General features: G+C 44.7%; 1 protein-coding gene across 1 annotated transcript; it reads left to right on the forward strand.

The window, feature by feature from the left end:
- The first annotated feature begins 7,118 nt into the window (after window positions 1-7,118).
- meis3 (myeloid ecotropic viral integration site 3) lies at window positions 7,119-15,819 on the forward strand. Its single transcript, XM_072668594.1, has 13 exons — window positions 7,119-7,240; window positions 7,630-7,721; window positions 10,405-10,544; window positions 11,031-11,205; window positions 11,325-11,375; window positions 11,522-11,572; window positions 11,690-11,839; window positions 12,020-12,128; window positions 12,282-12,427; window positions 13,227-13,303; window positions 13,735-13,793; window positions 14,057-14,143; window positions 14,452-15,819. The coding sequence occupies exons 2-13, from the start codon at window positions 7,710-7,712 to the stop codon at window positions 14,640-14,642; spliced, it is 1,248 nt and encodes a 415-aa protein (XP_072524695.1). The 5' UTR covers window positions 7,119-7,240; window positions 7,630-7,709; the 3' UTR covers window positions 14,643-15,819.
- The last annotated feature ends 6,299 nt before the right edge of the window (window positions 15,820-22,118 follow it).

Consider the following 22,118-nt stretch of genomic DNA (forward strand, 5'->3'; position numbering starts at 1 on the left):
TAATCCACCCAAATAAAAGAGAGAAGCAGAGATGAAGAGATGAGTCTCACAGGAGCAGACCAGGCCCTGCTGCCTGACCAAATCTGAAACCATTAAGTCACTGTAAAGAGTTAAAAAAGAGCCTCCACCATGTTTAACAGCAGAGAAAGACCCTAAGTGATGATTATTCCTGGAGTGAGCCCAGCATTACAGACGGTGGAACTCCACCTTAAAGACTCCCATAAAGCTGTTCTCCACCAGGGTACAGAGACTGTCCTTAGGACGCAGGACTACTCACACTAGGGCCCACACTGGATTTAGAGGGACACAGCTGTACCCCTCTCTTGTCTAATAATATGAGTAGTTAATAGTATTGATGTTGTTATTAATAATATTGTTAATATTAATAAAACTAGTTATTATTACTATATTAGTAATATTACTGTCTCACACAAGCACACCTCAGTCACCCACTATTCAACCATATCCTGTACAGGTTTGGCTGTAGTGTAGCTGTTTACTGAGTACTGAATGAACCCAAATGAAAAAATACAGTATATTTCAGGATATGTTACCTATATATTAAGTATTTAAAAAAACATTTAACATGGCAAAATCCTGAATCCTTAAAAAGATGTTTAATACACATATATATGAACTGGTCAGTTTCAGATGTGCATAAATTCAAATATATTTACAGACACATTTTAGCCTTTTTTATCCATTGCAAAAATATTTGTGATTAATTTCAATATGTGTGTTTTTTTCTGTTTGGGCCGATATGCTCACAGCGTGTCAGGAGTTGATGGATTACTGAAGCAGATGATGCAAGATCAGCTAAAGCGCGTGAGAAGAGACCCCCCTCCGGATCGGCCTGCGAGAAATCCAACTACATCTCTAAGAGAAAAGTTGTAAAATGAAGCGAGAGGGAGGTGAGAGAGTGAGAGAGTGAGAGAGCGAGAGAGGTGAGGAGATATTTATAGGTGGCGAGTCAGACGCAGCCGTGATCAGAGGGGTGCTCTACACACTCGTGAAGCAGCTTCATTGAGCACACTGCTGCTTTACAGGCAACCTCCGATGTCCCACAGTGCATCGGGGCAGACTGGGGTCATGGTGACCATTACCAGTTTACAGTCACGCCAGCAGTGTCAAGATAGTGTGGGTGTGTGGGTGGCCAAGGCTAACAGTGAGCTGAGCAGTTCAGCACAGAAATAAAACATTACTGCCGTCCTTCTCCTGTCACTCAGCCACCTTATACAGACAAAAGTATTGGGACACCTGCTCATTCACTGTTTCTTCTGAAATCAAGGGTATTAAAAGAGCTGATCCTGCGTCTGTTTTTGGAGGAGAATTGCTGGGAGGTTTTGATTGCATTCAGCCACAAGCCCTGTGAGTGACAGGGGCCCTAAAATGTGTTTTTTAAAGGATCCTGCAGAATTGCAGAGCTGTGGGACCCCTGGCAGTGGCCCTGCACACATCCTCTTACATTTGCTGCAGCAGCACTCAAAGCTCACACTGCAGCTTCAGTGTTAGTCGTACATCAGCGTAAGCATCATGAAATAAATATGGAATTAATATAAGAAGCTAATCCGGAGCCGCAGCGCTATTCTGCACAGCTGTCTGGTTGCGTGTGAGTGAACACAGCACAGCGAGAACCCACCGCCATTCAGTTCCTCCCTCTGTCCTCTGTGTGCTTGCCTTAGGCATAGCTTACAGAGAGGGAGAGAGAGAGAGGAGAGAGAGAGAGAGAGAGAGAGAGGGAGAGAGAGAGAGAGAGGGAGAGAGAGAGAGAGAGAGAGAGAGAGAGAGAGGCAGTGTTGAATTGAATTCTGCAGAACAAACATTCTCACTCTGACAGTGGCGGCCTAACGGGCACATGAACATAAAACCATTCACCATCCCACTGACCCCTTCACACCCACGTCCTAATGGGTTTACTCAGGCACATTAGTGGCCTCCACCTTCCACCCTCGAACACACACACACACACACACACACACACACACACTAACAAACAAACAAAGATAACCTCTCAGAGAAATTGACTGATCAGGGTCATTACATCAAACCTTACATCAATCCACTTCAGTACAATTACATCATAATTACAATTACATCATAATTACAATTACACCAAACATCCAACAATAAGAAATGCTCTTCTGACTCCTTGTCTGGTCATTGCTCCAAAGACCTCGTTTTAGGAACAACACCTCATATCTCCAAAATAATAAATGAACAGGACAAGGTCAAACACCTCATTTGCATATATGCTAATGTAACGAGATTTTATTGCATTTCTGGGCTCATTCTTCATCAGCTAAGCACACTGTAATGAGAAGTGGACACCTGAAACATATAGCAGAGGGATAGTGCACCACTGTTGACCCACTAACGGCAAAGCTGGCGCTCCACTGGCGGTCCGACAAAATCCTGGGGCAGATTTTTACTTTCTGAGTTTTCCATCTCCAGATTTGGGACTTCATTAAAGCACTAAACAAGCAGGCTGTGTCCAAAACTGTGCCCTGTTCACTATATAGTGCACTAGGGAACTGGGTTCTGCCATTTTGTAGTGGTGTCCAAAAATGTAATAATCCTGTAGCAATCCCACAATGCACTGTAATACATAGTGTACAAACAATGTACACTAAAGGGACATGGAATACCCATAATGAACAGCTACTCAGGGGAGGGCTGATGATCAGACTGTGTATGCGACACTCTGCTGTCGCACAGGATTGAGCTCTCGCGCGTAACGGCTGAAATCGCTCACTTCCTTGTGGAATTCTGTTCCCTGACAGTGCTCTAGATAGTGCTCCCAGATCTTCCCTTGTAGGGAATAGTGAGCAGGGCACAGTTCCAGACACAGCTCCAGACTCTTCATTAACCCTTGTGTTTCTGAACACTCTGTACACTCCTCTTTTATCCTGAGAGTTAAAAATGACCTGAAGACAGTCTCTGTAAAGACAGTCTCTGTAAAGACAGTCTCTGTAAAGACAGCGTTTGTAAAGACAGTCTCTGTAAAGACAGCGTTTGTAAAGACAGTGTTTATAAAGACAGTCTCCGTAAAGACAGCGTTTGTAAAGACAGTGTTTATAAAGACAGTCTCTGTAAAGACAGCGTTTGTAAAGACAGTCTCTGTAAAGACAGCGTTTGTAAAGACAGTCTCTGTAAAGACAGTCTTTGTAAAGACAGTCTCTGTAAAGACAGTGTTTGTAAAGACAGTGTTTGTAAAGACAGTCTCTGTAAAGACAGTCTCTGTAAAGACAGCGTTTGTAAAGACAGCGTTTGTAAAGACAGTCTCTGTAAAGACAGCGTTTGTAAAGACAGTCTCTGTAAAGACAGTCTCTGTAAAGACAGTCTCTGTAAAGGACAGTCCTCTGTACTCTGGTGGGGAACAGCTTTAATGGAAGTCTGAAGAGAGGTGTTTCTAGTGTTGGGCTCTCTCTAGGAAAAGTCAGTGTCCAGCTGAAGAAGCTCATGTTGGGCTTTTCTCTGCTGTTTAAGACAGATGAAAAGATCTTTGGGACAATTCCAACAATTCTTCTGAAACACTCCATTAATACAGTTTCAGGGCCCCTGTGAGTCACAGGCCCTTAGAGTTGTCCTACCTAAAAGGTTTAGATATGAGAGAAAATACTGCAGCTTACAGAGAGCTCCCTGCCCTGGATCCTCCAAGGTTTTTGACCTGTTACACCTGGAAACAGTCCATTAAGGGCCACATTCAAAGGGCCTCGCTCCACTGGCAGCCCTTTGAGCCACTGTTGTTCAGGCCTTTGCACCTATGATCGTGTGTGTGGGGAAGGAGCCTCCCATGGTGTTGAAAGGCTTCGCTGTGCTTGATCCTGAAGTGCTGGAGCCCCCTGGTGCCCCCTCAGCAGGCGGCCAGCAAAAGAAACCCTTTCCACTGCCATTGTGCTCCTTAAAGGTAATTTACAACACAAGACGAGCTCCCCTTTTGCCATGGAGTTCCTGTTTTTTTGCAATTCACACAGAAACGTTAAGTTACGGCAACCCCAGCGTGATCGTGAAGAAAGAAGGTCTGTAATGGAAAAGTTCACAGGCGGCTTTGCTGCAGCGTTAGTGGAGGAGCGCTTCTACAGTGCAGTCACAATAGCAGATTGTCATTTATGGTTATTTATAGGGAGCTGGGACTGAGGGGAGGGACGGAGGTGTTTGCACTGTGAATGTGGAAGTGGATGGATGGCCATATGCTGCTGTCATCAGCTCCACACGTCTGTAATGAGCTGGAATTATGACGAATGGAGCGGACTGTTCAAAGTAATGAAGGTTTAGGGGGAGCTGGGGAGGCGCTCTGCAGGCCGTGTGATTTATCAGGGAGTCACTGATAAAGGTGAACATCAGTCTGATCAGCTGATAACTGATCATTTACTGCACAGCATCACAAAACCCATATCAGGTCATTTTGGAGCGTTCCTATTGGTCCATTACTCATCAGATTCTGATCATAGTATAAAGAAAGGTCAGACTCACGTTATAAAGAAAAGTGCAAACATTCAAATAATGGAGATACAAGGTTCTTACAGGTCAGTATTGTAGTAGTTAAATGTTTGATTATAGATATTAATCCTAAATATCATCAGTGCAGGAAGCAGTGGGACCTCGCGCTGAGTGAAGCCTCACCAAATGAAGAGCACGGGGAGGTGGGATGCTGCTGGGGGTCCCCAGGAGAAGCTCAGGGTGTGTGTGTGTGTGTGGTCATGTGTGTTTAACTGTTTGAGGGTCCCAAACGTCTGCAGGGTGAGGGAGGACGGGAGAGCTGTGATGATTACAGGACAATAATCAGGCCTTTTACTTTTGTTTGTTTTGAATAAATTAAAGCATAAAGTCAACAGAGATACTCCACAACACCAAAGTGTGTGTGTGTGTGTGTGTGTGTGTGTGTGTGTGTACAAGTCTCGCCTTCATCATTACGTATATATATATATATATATATATATATGTGTGTGTGTGTGTGTGTGTCTGTGTAAGGGTATATATATAAATGTGTGTGTGTGTGTGAGCGTGTGTAAGGGTATATACATAAATGTGTGTGTATGTGTGTGTGTAAGGGTATATATATAAATGTGTGTGTGTGAGTGTGTGTGTGTGTGTGTGTGTGTGTAAGGGTATATATATAAATGTGTGTATGTGTGTGTGTAAGGGTATATATATAAATGTGTGTGTGTGTGTGAGTGTGTGAGTGTGTGTGTGTGTAAGGGTATATATATAAATGTGTGTGAGTGTGTGTGTGTGTGTGTGTGTAAGGGTATATATATATAAATGTGTGTGAGTGTGTGTGTGTGTGTGTGTGTGTGTAAGGTTATATATATAAATGTGTGTGTGTGTGTAAGGGTATATATATAAATGTGTGTGTGTGTGTGTGTAAGGGTATATATATAAATGTGTGTGTGTGTGTGTGTAAGGGTATATATATAAATGTGTGTGTGTGAGTGTGTAAGGGTATATATATAAATGTGTGTGTGTGTGTGTGTGTGTGTGTGTGTAAGGGTATATATATAAATGTGTGTGTGTGTGTAAGGGTATATATAAATGTGTGTGTGTGTGTGTGTAAGGGTATATATATAAATGTGTGTGTGTGTGTGTAAGGGTATATATATAAATGTGTGTGTGTGTGTGTGTAAGGGTATATATATAAATGTGTGTGTGTGTGTGTGTGTAAGGGTATATATATAAATATGTGTGTGTGTAAGGGTATATATAAATGTGTGTGTGTGTGTGTGTGTGTAAGGGTATATATATAAATGTGTGTGTGTGTGTGTGTGTAAGGGTATATATATAAATGTGTGTGTGTGTGTGTAAGGGTATATATATAAATGTGTGTGTGTGTGTGTGTGTGTGTGTGTGTGTGTAAGGGTATATATATAAATGTGTGTGTGTGTGTGTGTAAGGGTATATATATAAATGTGTGTGTGTGTGAGTGTGTAAGGGTATATATATAAATGTGTGTGTGTGTGAGTGTGTAAGGGTATATATATAAATGTGTGTGTGAGTGAGTGTGTGTGTGTAAGGGTATATATAAATGTGTGTGTGTGTGTGTAAGGGTATATATAAATGTGTGTGTGTGTGTGTGTGTAAGGGTATATATATAAATGTGTGTGTGTGTAAGGGTATATATAAATGTGTGTGTGTGTGTGTGTGTGTGTAAGGGTATATATATAAATGTGTGTGTGTGTGTGTGTGTGTGTGTGTGTGTGTGTAAGGGTATATATATAAATGTGTGTGTGTGTGAGTGTGTAAGGGTATATATATAAATGTGTGTGTGTGTGAGTGTGTAAGGGTATATATATAAATGTGTGTGTGAGTGAGTGTGTGTGTGTAAGGGTATATATAAATGTGTGTGTGTGTGAGTGTGTAAGGGTATATATATAAATGTGTGTGTGAGTGAGTGTGTAAGGGTATATATATAAATGTGTGTGTGAGTGAGTGTGTAAGGGTATATATAAATGTGTGTGTGTGTGTAAGGGTATATATAAATGTGTGTGTGTGTGTGTAAGGGTATATATAAATGTGTGTGTGTGTGTGTAAGGGTATATATAAATGTGTGTGTGTGTGTGTAAGGGTAGGGTATATATAAATGTGTGTGTGTGTGTGTGTGTAAGGGTATATATAAATGTGTGTGTGTGTGTGTAAGGGTATATATAAATGTGTGTGTGTGTGTGTAAGGGTATATATAAATGTGTGTGTGTGTGTGTAAGGGTATATATAAATGTGTGTGTGTGTGTGTGTGTGTAAGGGTAGGGTATATATAAATGTGTGTGTGTGTGTGTGTGTGTAAGGGTATATATAAATGTGTGTGTGTGTGTGTGTGTGTGTGTGTAAGGGTAGGGTATATATAAATGTGTGTGTGAGTGTGTGTGTGAGTGTGTGAGTGTGTGTGTGTGTGTGAGTGTGTGTGTGAGTGTGTGTTTTACGCGCGTTCTCCTCTAAAGCGAGGCGGGCCTCTGCGTTTGTGATGTGCGAGCGCGTGCGATAAGGAGGCGGGAGGGGGAGAGGAGGAGGAGGAGCAGGAGGTTGGGGCGGGGGGGGGCGGGGGGGTTGGCCGGGGGGGCGAGAGACCCCGTCGCGTTCTGACCCCCGAAAACATCTCTCTCTCTCGCGCGCGCTCTCTCACTCTTTAAAGCTGCACCGCTGATCTCGCGGGGCCACATTCGGTCTATGGACATCGCGAGAGCAGCCCGGCCAACAGCGCGCGCGTACCGGAGCACAGCATCGGCCTGAGAGAAGCGTCTGCAGCACGGTACGATCTCCCGCACCTCCTCGCGCCTCCCCGCACCTCCTCGCGCCTCCCCGCGATCACACTCACATCTACTGGATCTCTCTCTAACCGGCTCGCGCTGTGCGGATGGCAGGCAGCGCGTAGTGCAGTGTGTTTGTGTGTATCGTGGTGTCTCTCTCTCTCTGTGTGTGTGTGTGTGTGTGTGTGTGTGCGCGGAGTGTGTGGCTTGTGCATGTAAACACCCGCACGCGCTGGCGGTGTGTTTTTGTGCGTTAAGCCAGGCCGATCGTGCTCCCTCATCCGGCCTGCACCTCCACCCACCACCCTGATCCTCCACCCTGCTGCTTGTATTTTAACATGTGTGTGTGTGTGTGTGTGTGTGTGTGTGTGTGTGTGTGTGTGTATCGCAGATAGTGATCGCGGAGACTGTCTGCTCATCTGCCCCGGATCGCCGGACTGTCCCCGAGTGTGTGTCCCTCCCTCGCGGCGCATGGAGAAAAGGGTAAAGTGGCGCTCCTGCTCCTCCTGTCTCGCGAGTCCAGCTGTCCTCCACCTGCGCCGCCCGGACCGCGGAGATGGAGCGGCCAGCTGGACTTAAAGGGGAACTCCACCTTTTTACTCCTCCATAACTGAAGCAGCTCAGGTGTAAACAGGGGCAGTGTGGGGTCGGGGGGTCTGGGGTGACAGGCTGAGGGTTAGAGAAAAGCTGCTGAGTCAGAGGGGTCCTCAGTGCAGGTGAAGCAGGAGGCTGAAGCAGGTGAGGTGCTCAGTTATGGATGCAGTGGCTTTAACAACCACTACTTTACCAGCATCACCAGTACAGCTCAGAACTGGGGTCCGCTGGTGGGTTTGGGGAGTCATGACTCTGTAGTTCACACACTGAATTACACAGAGGTGTGGAGAGGTGTGGAGAGGCGTGGAGAGGCGTGGAGCTCCCTGTGTGCTCTTATTGATCTGTGTTGATTCAGGATTGCGGTGCTGTTAGAAACCCTTCCCTGCAGTAAGACCAGGTTTCAGCGCAGAAACTGAACTTAAGCTTTACATGAAATAACTAAGATCTCCTGAAGATTCACTATATCACAAACAATCAGAGAGAAAATAAACCGGATACAATCAAACGAATTACTAACAAACATGCCACACACTCCTAGTGTAAAAGGAGAAACAAGAGCTTCTCATCCTCATCCTCTGGAGATGTTCTAATGATGAACACAGTGATGGAGAACCTCCACCACTTTCTGTAGGAGTGTTATTAATAGTGTTTATTTTGATATCAGAGATTTACTGAGGAGGTTCATTCAGCACCCTGGATTCTCCTCAGTACACTCAGATCTACAGTACGTTCTCCTGTCCTTCAGTAACACAGTACAGGAGCAGGGCACCATCACTCTGGAGCTGAGAGGTGCGAGCTGGACGCCCTGCTGCTCCTCTATAGCCCCCCTAAAGCAGAACAGCATCGCTCAGCAGCACCAGAACAATTCCCACTTTCTTTCCAGAAGCAGTCCAAACATCTCCCCGTAGCTCGTCAGGACCCTTAAATGTGGGCCAGACGTCACATGCACAAACAGAAGGAGGAATCCTGTGAACAAACATGTGGAGGAGCAGAGCGGAGCAGAGCGGAGCAGAGCGGAGCAGACCAGCGCGGTAAAGTAGGTCACAGCTCGGGCTGGAGTGGAGCTCTAACAGCGCTAACAGCTCTAACAGCTCCCTGTGGCCCGCTGGTTCTTAATGGAGGCCTGAACAGAGACGAGCCTTCTAATACATCAGCGTTTCATCCAGCTCACACGGACCCGTATCCTCCATCTCTCCAGCAGAACGGCCCGTGTTGATGAAGGTGTGATAGAGACCACCATGTACTCCTCTGATCTCCGTTATGAGTCTGATAGACGGATGAGTTTAGATTAAGATGATGAATCTACGCTCCGCAGCTCTGCCCGGCGGCCTGTTGTTTCAGTGTCTGAGTCTCGGCATCCTGATCCGAGCGAGTCTGATCTAAAACCACTGTGGTGTTAAAGTCACTGCTGGGTGCTGAAGTGAGGGCCCTCCTCCGCCTCAACACTGCGCCGTGTTGTCGAGCATGTGGAGGCTGTGGTGTTAATGTGATGCAATTACTGCAGTTTGTACCAATTTGGCAAGTGTCCATCCAGCAGACCACTGACCAGTCAGGGAGGCTGAAGCTTAGACATCAGACCCGGTTCTGCATGTTTTGCTGGTGGTCGTTGATGGGAGCATGTTAATGGGTTTGCTGAAGGGGGGGGGGGGGGTGTTTTAAGGGGTGTTGTAAGGGGTGTTGGTGGATTTCTGCAAAGAGGCTAAACAGATCAATCTGATGATTTGATTAGATTTGAGCGCTGCTGATGCTCATGATCTGCACTCGGATCTGATTCAGATCAGACGCTTTTACTTTAACACTTCTTTATTACAACTTCTTTATACGTTTTGACTGAATGTAGTTGATTTAAATTAATTTTATAATGTTCACTATTTCAGTTTAAACTTCTGCAGTCTGTAGTTTCACAATCTGTAATCTACAGCTCTTTTAGGCACTGGTCAAAAGTGGTCACCGGCCTCATCCTTCTAGAAGATCACCTCCAGCCCAAACCTCGCACACCGCTAGGGTTCAGTCAGCTAATCAAGAGCGTCTGACGGCTGTAATCAGACGACTTTAGCACTTTGGGCTGCAGTTAGTGTGAAAATGACTTAATAGAGCGGTTGTTCAGAGGCAGGGTCACAGAACAACACAGAAACGGACTGTTGGAAAAGTTGTTAAGCGCCCAGGTGTGTAAACATGACAAGCATATTTAAATACAGCTCATTTAAATACAGCTCATTTAAATACAGCTCATTTAAATAGTGTAATGGTGAGTATAACGAGGCCAGATTGAGCTCGGAGGATTCTCCGCCCGTTTGCTGTGTGTGTTGGGGTGGTGTGTGAGAGGCGGGAGAGTTGCTGGTGTTTATCCTCTGCTTTTATGGCAGGTTTGTTTCTGCGTGTCCCTCGGTGAGCGTCGCTCAGCGCACATCAAACGCTGTCTGCTCCCAGTGTTTATTAAGGAGGAGTGGAAATTAGCTACAACTTCAAACAGCCTCTCGCCCTCTCACACGCTCATCTACACCCATCCCACACATTTACCATTTCTGTGTATTTACTACTCGCTCTCTCTCTCTCTCTCTCTCTCTCTCAGTATGAAGAGCTGGTGCAGTACCCAGGGTCTGACATTATGCCTGTGGGGGGGTACGGAGAGGCGATGAGGTCCTTGCCCCCACCTCACTACGGCCACACAGTACCCGACTCGCTCAAACACCACCGCGATCAGATCTATGGGTGAGGCACAAAAACATCAAACAGAAAAAACGTCATTGTTTCAGATGCTGTTTATGTGTTTTATGTATTGTGATATATTTTCTGCATATATACTATACACACACACACACACACACACACACACACATACATATACAGTTTTTGCTAGTGGTGTAACAGGGAGCTCATTGTTGTTGGCTACACTAGTACACTACAGCATGTGCACACATTCAGTGATAATTAGGAAATTTACATTGCCATGGAAACAATTTTATTGATTTGTTTCATCAGAGTAACAAAAGGCCTCTGAAGTGTGATTTCTCTTCTCATTCATGTGTTTGCGTTTTTGTTTTTGTTATAAAGGACAAACAAAAATCTATGAATCTGTATTGACATGATTTCACAAATTTACTGTAAAATAAAAATGATCAGATTATGTTTTATATGTAGAGAAATAATTAAAGGATTGTTATGTGTGTGTGTGTGTGTGTGTGTGTGTGTGTGTAGCCATCCACTGTTTCCACTCCTGGCTCTGGTGTTTGAGAAGTGTGAATTGGCCACCTGCTCGCCACGTGATTCCACCTCCCTGTCAAACCCTTCACATCTTCCTGGCTTGACCAATCACAGCGATGTTTGCTCATCGGACTCGTTTAATGAGGATATCGCTGCCTTCGCAAAACAGGTGAGCAACAAATTTCAGATTAGAGCAGAGCAGATTAGATTAATGGTTGGGAGAAGCAGCAGATATGATGCAGAGGAGCGACACGTGTACTGATCTCAGCCTTTTCCTGATGTTCCCAGATCCGTTCAGAGAAACCCATCTTTTCATCAAACCCAGAACTGGACAATTTGGTAAGACACTCTCACACACACACACACACACACACACACACACACACAGACAGACAGTCCCTATATAATAATAATAATATGTCTAGTGTGCAGCTGTGTCTGTCTGTAATGATATGTAATTATTTTGTAATTGTATAATTTTCCAGATGATCCAGGCCATCCAAGTGTTACGTTTTCACCTGCTGGAGCTGGAGAAGGTGAGCTTCCCTCGGGAATAATCGTCCGTTCTGCCTCTTTTATAATATCCTTTGTTTGGCTGTGTTCCTGGGAGTCGGGTTTGAGTGAACTCCTGTCTCCTGTCTCTGCTGCTGTAGGTTCACGACCTGTGTGATAATTTCTGCCATCGCTACATCACCTGTCTTAAGGGCAAGATGCCCACTGATTTGGTGTTAGAGGATCGGGAAGGAGGTTCCAAATCTGACATGGAGGACTTCAGTGGTTCCTGCACAAGCCTGTCAGAACAGGTGAGTTAGAAATACAGTTTCTAAACATGAACATAGAGAGAAGTCCTCCGTGAAGACCGAACACTGAACACTGACAAATGCTCGTTGAATGCGTCACTCGTGTGAGGTGGTTTGATTGTACACAGCAGTAAAGTTAGTATCTTACTGTCCGAGTGACTCCTGCTATTTCTCCTGATCTAGAATCAGTCTTGGTTGCGAGACACAGATGACTGTGTGTCTACCCCCTCAGGCACCCCCAGTGCTTCCTGTGGACTCACCACGCACAGCACAGAGAACTGCAGCGACGCCGGTACTTACAACACACACACACACACACACACACTCACCCCAACATCACACATACATATACAGTTATTACAGTTATTATACAGTGAGGCATCTTATATTTTTATTTATTTTCCATCACAACGATTTATTAAGTATTGACTCCCTTTAATCCCAGGAGATGGACTGGATGCAGCTGTAGCGTCTCCCAGCACAGGAGAGGAGGACGAGACAGACCGAGACCGGAGAAGCAACAAGAAAAGAGGGATTTTCCCCAAAGTGGCAACCAACATCATGAGGGCTTGGCTCTTCCAGCATTTATCGGTAAGAGAGAGAGAGAGGCAGAATGACCTGTGGTGGCGTGTTATACTGTAGAGGAATCTGAACACTGAAATGAGCGGATCTGATACTGTCGATCAGGACAGTGTCGTCCAGGACCAAGGGTTAACCTCGGCCCGGTTTCAGTGTATGATGTGAGGAAGGTTTTAGCAGGAGATACAGTAAGAGAACGTTGTAGAACGTGGATTAGCCATCTCGAGTCAGTAGGTGTGAAATCAGAATTTGATGAACTTGCTGCGGGGGAATATTGCCTAGCTGAGCGGATCTGAAATGAGAGGTGCCGGTGCAGTACAGTAACGAGCATATGGTAATTAGCTGCTAATGAAGCTGCTGTAATTACACACAGAACTGAGCTCCACCACACTGACTATAAATAAAGAGGGGAGAGACAGGGTGCCAGCAGAGCTGAACTCTTTCTCTCTGGCCTTTCTTGAGCCAAAGTGTTGCCCCTGCGTAATGTTGAAGGGTCAGTCATCACAGACAATTAGATCTTACATATTCATGTTTACAGTGTGTTTACAGTGTGTTTACAGTGTGGGTGGATGATATGAAGTTAATGTTATTATTTTTTTAAATAATGGTACAGTATTATAATAATAATAATAAGAAGAATAATATGAAGAATAAGAATTTAGCAGAGCAGTGATCTGTGAGTTCAAATAATAAAACTCACAGTTTTAAATTTAAGCCAATTTGTTGATCATCAAGTGATTGATTTTCATGGCAATTTTGATTTATCAGCAGCAAGATTTCTTTAAAAACCTCCCTTTTCGTTCTATTCCAGCATCCATACCCATCTGAGGAACAGAAAAAACAACTCTCCCAAGACACAGGACTGACCATCCTCCAGGTCAACAACTGGTAAGTAAATAAAATCCCCAGTCCCCGAGGTATTTTACACCGAGCTTTTAACAGTGCTCATCAATTTACATTTACCCCACCACTGCCAATCAATAAATTACTGCACCTCGATCAATACTTGTTTACCTGTAATGAGGATTAATGTTAGGCAGGGGGGATTAATGCCTAGGTTTGTTTATTACCTGTGTGAGAGTTTTCTTAGTAGACTTTTATTATGATTTAATTAAATAAATAATTGGGTTTTAGTAAATGAGCTCTTATTTCTGTAAACAGGACGTGCTTTCATTCACACGCAGTTTTATCTCTCCGTTTATAAACGAATAAAGATTTAACTTCATCTCCTGCTGTTGTTTCACCTGTAGATTATTTACCGGTTTCTGTACTGGACTGTATGTTGTCCTCTGTGTGACGCGTATCCTCTCTTTGCTCAGGTTTATAAACGCCAGACGCAGAATAGTTCAGCCCATGATTGACCAGTCCAACCGCTCAGGTAAACAAGTCTTCCAGTCTCAGATTTTCCAGTTTACTGTATAGCAGTTTACCATTGTGTTTCCCGTGACCTCTTTACAGCCTGGCTGCTCTCTATTAGGCCAAATTCAGTTCAATAAGCAGTCAGAGCTGAAACACTGTGTGTAAAGTGTGTGATGGATACGTGGAGATGTGTTGAATTTGCAGCTGAGTTCCTATATATGATCTGTGTGTGATCTGATTTAAACTGTGTGTGTGTGTGTGTGTGTGTGTGTGTTTACACAGGTCAAGGTGCCCCATACAGCCCAGAGGGGGCAACAATAGGAGGTTATGGATTAGAGGGTCAAGCTCACTTAGGCCTTAGGACAGCAGGTAAGCGCTATATCTGTAGAGTAGAGAGAATTACACTACAGTTAACTAAATTAAATTATAACTAAATTATAAATGAAATGAGAAAATATGCTGTATATGGTATGATGAAACCACTGATAAATTTGATTTGAGATATGTATATATATATATATAGATCTTAATATTTAATATTTTTGAAGATATATAATTATATCTATTTATTAGTTAAACATAGCTGTAATTAAAATCATGTATATTATATATCTATATATGTATATGTAATTCAAAATTCTATAAATTTACTCATTCTCTGGGTCCTGGTTGTGTAGGTCTTCAGGGAATGCCATCTCTGCCTGCTGACTACCCTGGGGCGCTCTTACCCCAGCCAGGTTACGCCCATGCCACACCGTCTCTGCACCCTTACCCTGCGCCCCACCCCGCCATGCTACTGCACCCACCCCCCCACCCCCATTCTGCTGAGCCTCTTATTGGACAAAGCCTCGACATCCACGCCCACTGAGAATGGGAGAGGGGAAAGGACAGACAAGGAGGAGCAAAAGAAGGCAGAGCCTTCTACTGGTTTCACCTCAGCGGCACGGCGCGCCGCTCAGATGCACTCACAGTATCTTCACCTCTGCAGTGGTCGAGCTACAACACTAACCCTTTATAATCACTGTGTCTTAAACCCAGCGACACACAACCTTCTGACTTTATACATCACAGACCGGAGGACAGTGCCCCACAGACAGCGTTACGCTCCTCAGCCGATATCTCACCCCGCGTTGATTTTGGGTCGTGCATCGCCGTGAATACGCGGGACTTTTTTTCTGTTTTGCTGCACGCTTCCGCTCGATCAGCTGACACCCACGTCTTCCTATGGCCTTTGGGGTGACCTGAGCTCTCTCCCGCGGCCCTGAACTAAACTCTGGGGCCTTCGAGGCCTCGCCTGCCTTGCCCAGAACCCCTTCTTCAGGAACACGGACAGAGGAGCATGCCAGATGTCTGCAGTCTGGTGCCTTCACAACTGTACCAAATAGTCCTGCAGCAGTCTTCTACAACCTGTGCTTCTGTCAAGCCTCTCCTCAAGCCCAAAGACTTCAGTGCTGGATGCTTTCAATAAAACGAGAGAGTTTGGAGAGGGCTGATAGCTGACCTCCTCAGCCAGTCTTCGCAGCTACGGTCCAATCCTAGTCTTCCCACAATGATGGCAGATCAGTTCCTTGTCTTAGCCCTACTGTCACTATGCCTGTTGTCATCAGTACATCCTATTTAATTTAAGTTTTGTTTTATGTTGAATCTATTTTTGTATTTATGTATTTCAAAGACTCAGTCTCACCAAACCTTGAGTTGATGTTAATCTTCAGTTTTTTGAAGCTTTTATTAATGGCAGGCCTGTCCAGGTCCTAAACAAGCACATTTTTCGTTTGCTTTGTAGGATCCGACTCCTGCGCCAGTGCGCTCCTCTGCCCACCACAGTAAACTCTATTAACTTGTATGTTTTTGGTGAAGAGTTCTAACGGTCCTCACAGAGATGTTGGAGCCATGCTGAGGGTGACGTCAGAGGGTGACGGGGCTTCGAGTTTTCATTAACTGAACTAAAATGTGGAAGCTATGACTTTCCTTTTTTTGAAATCATGTGTCTTTCAGCATTTAATCAGTAGCGCTAAACAGTCCGATCATAATGTTTATAATGATGATGGAATGATAATGTTGACAGTGATGCTACTAAACCACTTTCTTTAGAAAATCTGGGCTCTGTTTTCTTTCTTCGTCTCTGACATCACATGAATGCTCACCTGGGGACATCACCTGTCTTTAACCTGCCCGCTGGTTTCTCCGTCATTCTACACATGACCTTAAATTAACATTTTATACCTCAGAATATTACTGCTCACATGTAGGTCTGTGGCCTTTACATACTAGCACCTTCATAAAGACTTACAGTAACACTGAAACACTGAAGACTAAGAACACTAATGAACCATCTACTCCTTTACTCTTCACTTCAGACAAATCACATATTAATGAACTGATCTACAGCACCTCTGCCTCACTATAGTGTATTATAGAGTTACATAATATTTAATTAACTTGAATACATAAAGGCATATGCAAAAGTTTGGACACTGTCAGTACTTAGTAACACCTCCCTTCTGGAAGCAGTGAGAAAAGTTAGTTTCTTGATGGCCTGCATCACATTAGCTTCCAGGATTTGCTGATATTTAGTCAAATCTATTCTTCAGTCCAACATTACAGTGTTTCCAGTGCCACCACAGATCTCCCTCCATGCTTAGTAGGAAAGATGTTCCTTTTATCAAATGGTGTTTAATCACTCAGCAGCACTTTCCCTAAATCCTTTGGCTGGTCTAGAGACTGTTCTGCAAACTTGAGACAATGAGCTTTTGAGCTGAGGTCAGAGTAAAGGTAAGGTCTATGAGGAACACTGCACAGGAGAATGCTGCGCCACCTCTCTGTTGATGTACACTTTGCTTGGCCTTTCTGGGCGGCATATGAGCAGCTCCAACTCTGAGTTTTCTTCTTGACTTCTCTTGACTTCCACACTTTGCCTTACTTGCTTACATTTCTTAATCACATTTCGGACAGAGGAACGTGAAACTCTTGCTCTGCGTGGTAGGAATTGGGTCCTTAGAGAAGCTTGGGTGCTGGATATTGGTACAACGTTTGAAGAGTGAGAGAATGCATGACGCTGTGGAGCTGTACACGGCTGACAATTCCTAATGATCCATCTTAACCTTCTCCTCCTAATGAGTCAATAAAAGTCTAACGAGGCCATTGCATTTAAATACTTTACAACCAGAAGGGTGAGACTTCAGCACATCTCAGTTACTACACTATTATTTTAAATTCATCAGGTATGAAGTAATCGTGCTTTAACATGTTCAGAGAAATGTTTAAATACGTTTGTTTACTTTTCATTTTTCCCCGAAAACATGAAACTGTATGTTTTAGTCCACAGCGGCCGAACGAAAAACACAAACTGCTCCACAGGAAAAACTATTTTCACTCAGAGAATTCTCTGGACACAAGTCAACTTTAAAATCAGTGTATAAGGATATTTCCCAGTGATCAGTATTTGGCATGAACTGATCCTAGATCTGTTACACTGAGTCACCTGGTCAATGCAGTCCTATATAATGCTCATACAGTTACTGCAGTCTGATACTCAGAGCTGTGAGAGAGAGCTGCCTAAGGACTGAAAGTGAGGCCGTTTGTGCCCCACTGACCCCCCCAAACTCTCTCTCTCTCTCTCTCTCTCTCTCTCTCTCTCTCTCTCTCTCTCTCTCTCTCTTTCATCCCCTCAGTCTTTCTCTCTCGTCCATCCCCCCAGCCAGTGTGATGGATTCAGCCTACAGCAGGGGTTAGAGTTCATTCAGGGGTTAACAGGAAGTGGCCTATCTCTCTGACCCTTACAGCTGACCCTGAGTCACTTTAATTCCTCCGCCTGTCCTCACGCCCATTTGCCTTCTTTCACTGGTTTTCCTTCCAAAAGCAGCCGGTGTTTATCCCAAGTGAAAGATGAAGAGACATTTGTAGACCTTTCTCCAAAGTCCCTGTTTTCTCAGCGTCCCCATCACGGCCATCAGTTTCCCGCTGTAAATGAAGGTGAAGAAATGACCACACCGTGAGGACATCGCCATTCCACTGGATGCCCATGGTTGATGACTGGCCACTACCGCAACACAAAGCACCATTTATGGCCATAGTGCGTGCATCTCGGAGCATGTCATTTATTGCCTCTGGGGTGGGACGAACCGTGGACACACAATTTACACAAAGTCTCCTTACAAGGGCCTCAGTGTCATTAAATGTGTACGATGTGTGTGTGTGATCCTGCGTGTGTGCTCGTGCGTATGTGTGTAGCTTTGTGTGAGGGGAAGGGGGATCGGAGTGGCTGTGAGAGAACATTAATCATCCAATTACACACCTGCCAGAATACAGACAAGGGGGTGAGGAGAAAGCGAGCAGAGCGAGGGAAAGGAAAAAAGGAGAAAAAGAGAGAGAGAGAGAGAGAGAGAGAGAGAGAGCGTGGTAGAGAGATACTGAGTGTGTGTGTGTGTGTGGGGGGGGGGGGGCGGAGGGGGGGTATGCTAAACTGCAAAGGAACAGGCTTTCACAAAGAAAGTTCATGAATAGAAAAAAGACCAAAGACCAAAGACTAGTGAATGAAGCTGAAGCTAAAGACGTGTGGACAACAGCACGAGTGAGCATCAAGCTTAGGGTCAGTCCTCGCTTCGCCTGGACGCATGAATGTGGCCTGAACAGTGGAATGCATTTTCTTACTTCATTCAAATACTCAGTAAACACTTACCATCAGCACAGAGACCGGACCAGCATCAACAGAGTCTTGCTTTTACTGACATCAGCTTTACGGATGTGCTCCTGGAGCGTTGAAGGGTTTCCATTAAAGACTAAAGCAGCTACAGGAACACCTCAGGGTTCTGCGGAACCGCCAGGCCTCTGCTTTGAGAGAACAGCAAAAGGAAAGCATGAAAGCGCGGAGATTGTGGATGCTGGATCTCCTGGATTAACCCAGAGAGTAATTGGTTTGAAAGTGTTGGGGAACATTTTGCCACCAGCGCTCATTTATTTATCTCCATTAACGGCAGCGCCTTCATTAGAGCTGACACTCGTTAGTGAGCTGTCAATCACAACATTCCCAGCAGAGGAATTCACAGCAGTTTGGCTGATCTGAGCAGGCATGGTACTGTGTGTGTGTGTGTGTAATGCACTAAAGTCATCACTTCACTCTTAAAAATAAAGGTGCCAAAAAGGAAGCGATGCTTTAAAACAACTTCTGATTAATGGTTCATTAGGAACTACTTCCTGAAGCAGACATGAGAGACTTTAGTGGCAGCGGTTCAGGGCAGATACAGTCCAGCAGCTTCAGTAATGTTAAGATTTGCAGACTGAAACACCTCATGGATGAGAGTCAAGTCAAGTCAAGTCAAGTCAAATTTATTTGTATAGCGCTTTTTACAACTGTTGTCGTCACAAAGCAGCTTTACATAATTATTACTTAATAAAGAACAGAGACAGAGAAGAAAGAAGAAATAACATGAAGGGTCAAAGACCCCCGTGAGCAGCCAACGCCGACAGTGGCAAGGAAAAACTCCCTCAGAGCTGGAGGAAGAAACCTTGGGAGGAACCAAGACTCACAAGGGGGACCCATCCTCCTCTGGCCAGACTGTTTTAAACATTAATGATAAAAATTACCAAACCAGGTACAACAGAAAGTTAATAGTTGTGATATTAATAGTAATAGTTGTGATATTAATAGTGGTCAGCAGACTGGATGGAGGTCAGCAGACTGGATGGAGCTGACAGAAAGGCTACAGTAGCACAGATGACCGCTCAGCTGTACAGCTGTGGAGAGCAGAGGAGCATCTCAGAAGCAACAACAGCAGGATGAGCTACACCAGCAGGAGAACCACCTCGGGTTCCACTTCTGTCCGCCAGGAACAGAAAGCTGAGGCCGCAGTGGCTCAGCACAGGCTGACCAACGCTGGACAGCTAACGACTGGAGAAACGTAGCCTGGTCTGATGGATGTGGTGTAACGGTGTGAGGAAGGTTTTCTTGTTCATCGCTTGAACTCCAAAGACTGTGTGAGCTATGTTGCTGACCATCTGCATCCTTTCATGACCACAGTTCATCATCTTCTAACAGCTACTTCCAGCATGATGAAGGATCACGGTTTCATGAACATGTTGAGGTCAGTTTTCAATGAAGGTGACTTCCCACTCGATAGATCTGAATCCAGGAGAACATCTCTGAGATGAGGTGGAACAGAGGATTGTGTGACTCAGTCATGCCAACGTGGACCAGAACCTCAAAGGACCATTTCCATCATCTTATAGAATCCATGCCACAAAGGACTGAGGTTCTCCCAATATTACTGGGTGCTCAGTCCTCCGTGCCTGAACGTCATAATCAGGAATATACGCTGTTTTAAGGCCTACAGTATTGGTCCAATACTGAACCAATATGTTCACTTACAATCATCAGAGTCATCAGTCACCTCTTGTATTCAGGGTGGAAACTCCGCCCCTGTGTTTGACATGGGGTCCTATCTTAAATGCCTCAGGCCCACAACCATCTGTGAACCCACAACTGCCATACTGTGTAATTTACGGCTGTTGGGATGCATAATGCCGTTAAATAAAAGCTGTGGGATAACACGGGGTACGACATCCTACCGTGGCTGATCATAACGGAGGACCTGTGAGGTGAAGCACTGCTGCAGAAAAAGCTTTCGATTCTGTGTTTGTGCAGAGAGGGGAAACCCAGATGTTGCATCAGCAAGGCTGAGGTCATAAATAAAGGCCGAATGCCAGATGTCCCATTAGGCAAATGTGATTGGGTTTGCAGTTTTTGCCTACAGATTGAGGGGGTTCCATATGTAGCCTGTGAACGTGGCCGTCCTGTACGCATGTAATTATGGAGGATGGATTACTGTGCATGGGCCAGCATGCATAAGTGTGTGTTAGCATACGGGACAGACTGAGTAATAGCAGACGTGCATGTGTGTGGAACAGAGCACACGTGTGCATATATGGAGAAGTCTACATGCTTAGGAAACAGCACAAGAGAAAGAGCCTGAGGTAGGAGTAGTGGTGAGAGCCACAGGAACCCCTCAGCTGTGTTTGAAAGAAGTGGGAGTTCAGTTATTACCACTATTATTAATATTATTACTATTAATATAACACTAACAGTGTCTTTACTGAACATCAGATTTACACAGCTGAGAGAGACACACGTCTTCAGACTATTCTGGCTGATTTCTGAAAAAGACATGCAACACTGCCCCCTTCTGGTTTAAATGGGTTATCAACTGACTGCACTGTGTTTTATAGTGCTGCTTTTTTTAAAGACAGACAGGTTGTGAAACAAAGCAATACAGTATTCAATATTTGTAGAACATTATACATTATCATCATTTTCATCATATAAAGAATTTATTATGGTTGTACTGATAAGCTGCAGCAGAGCTGCTCAGGCAGTTGGAACAATGGGGTGGATTTTTACTTTCTGGACCTGAATTTTACATCTGTAGTATTTACATAATATCAAATATCAACAGCATTCAATTACAAACACTACCAGCAGAGGGCGGCGGCAGCGAGGCACTGTTACCCAAGGAAACTCCAATTCCCAGAAATCCTAGAGGGTAATTAGTGCCAACCAGACACACCTGGTGGTCACAGCATTTAAGGCTGTGAGAAACAGCCCTTCTCTGTCACACCTTTGTAGAGGGGTGACCGGTACGGTACACAGAGCTGAGAGAATGAGAGAATGAGAGAATGAGAGAATGAGAGAATGAGAGAATGAGAGAATGAGAGAATGAGAGAATGAGAGAAGAGCTGTAGAGATCACACTCGAGCAGCTCCACAGTAAAAGAGTCAGTACTGAGTGAGGAGTAGACTGAGGGTATAGAGAGGCAAGCGCTGATCCTCAGCTTCTTCCTTTAAAGAGAGAGAGAGGTGCAGTTGTTTTTCATCAGTAGTTTTAGTGCTAGCTCAGTTTGAGCTTCACCATCTTGGCGTCTCCTTTGTTTGGTTTTCCCGCCTTTTTTGTTTCATGGGGGGCGAAACTCCACCCATTACCTGTGCTCACTGGTGGAGCAGTAGTAAGGTGTTGGACTTCCAGGGTTGCTGGTTTAAAACCAGCTGGGAGCAACTTTCCTCCCACAGTGACAAAAACACCCACAGTGACATTACCCACATCCTCACATCACTGAAGGCCTGTCCTTACAGGGTCCCTCTCTGCACCTGGCTACGCTCCCTGACCGGCCCATAACCTCCTTTCAGAACTGAACTCTAAACGTTTACACACTCCAGTTCTGTCTTGAACATGCAAGATAATCCAACCCAACCACTACTCTGCAAGGGTTCCCATTGATATACACTGTCTGTCCAAATGTTTGTAGACACCCCTTCTAATGAATACATTCAGCTTCTTCAAATTTCACCTATTGCT

The sequence above is a fragment of the Salminus brasiliensis genome, chromosome 23 (genome assembly GCF_030463535.1).
Source record: "Salminus brasiliensis chromosome 23, fSalBra1.hap2, whole genome shotgun sequence".
Lineage (NCBI taxonomy): Eukaryota > Metazoa > Chordata > Actinopteri > Characiformes > Bryconidae > Salminus > Salminus brasiliensis.

Excerpts from the sequence above, each read along its gene's own strand:
- meis3 (XM_072668594.1), top strand. Across the intron at positions 11,573-11,689 it reads ACCTGCTGGAGCTGGAGAAG|GTTCACGACCTGTGTGATAA; the intron begins GTGAGCTTCCCT and ends CTGCTGCTGTAG. Across the intron at positions 13,794-14,056 it reads TGACCAGTCCAACCGCTCAG|GTCAAGGTGCCCCATACAGC; the intron begins GTAAACAAGTCT and ends GTGTTTACACAG.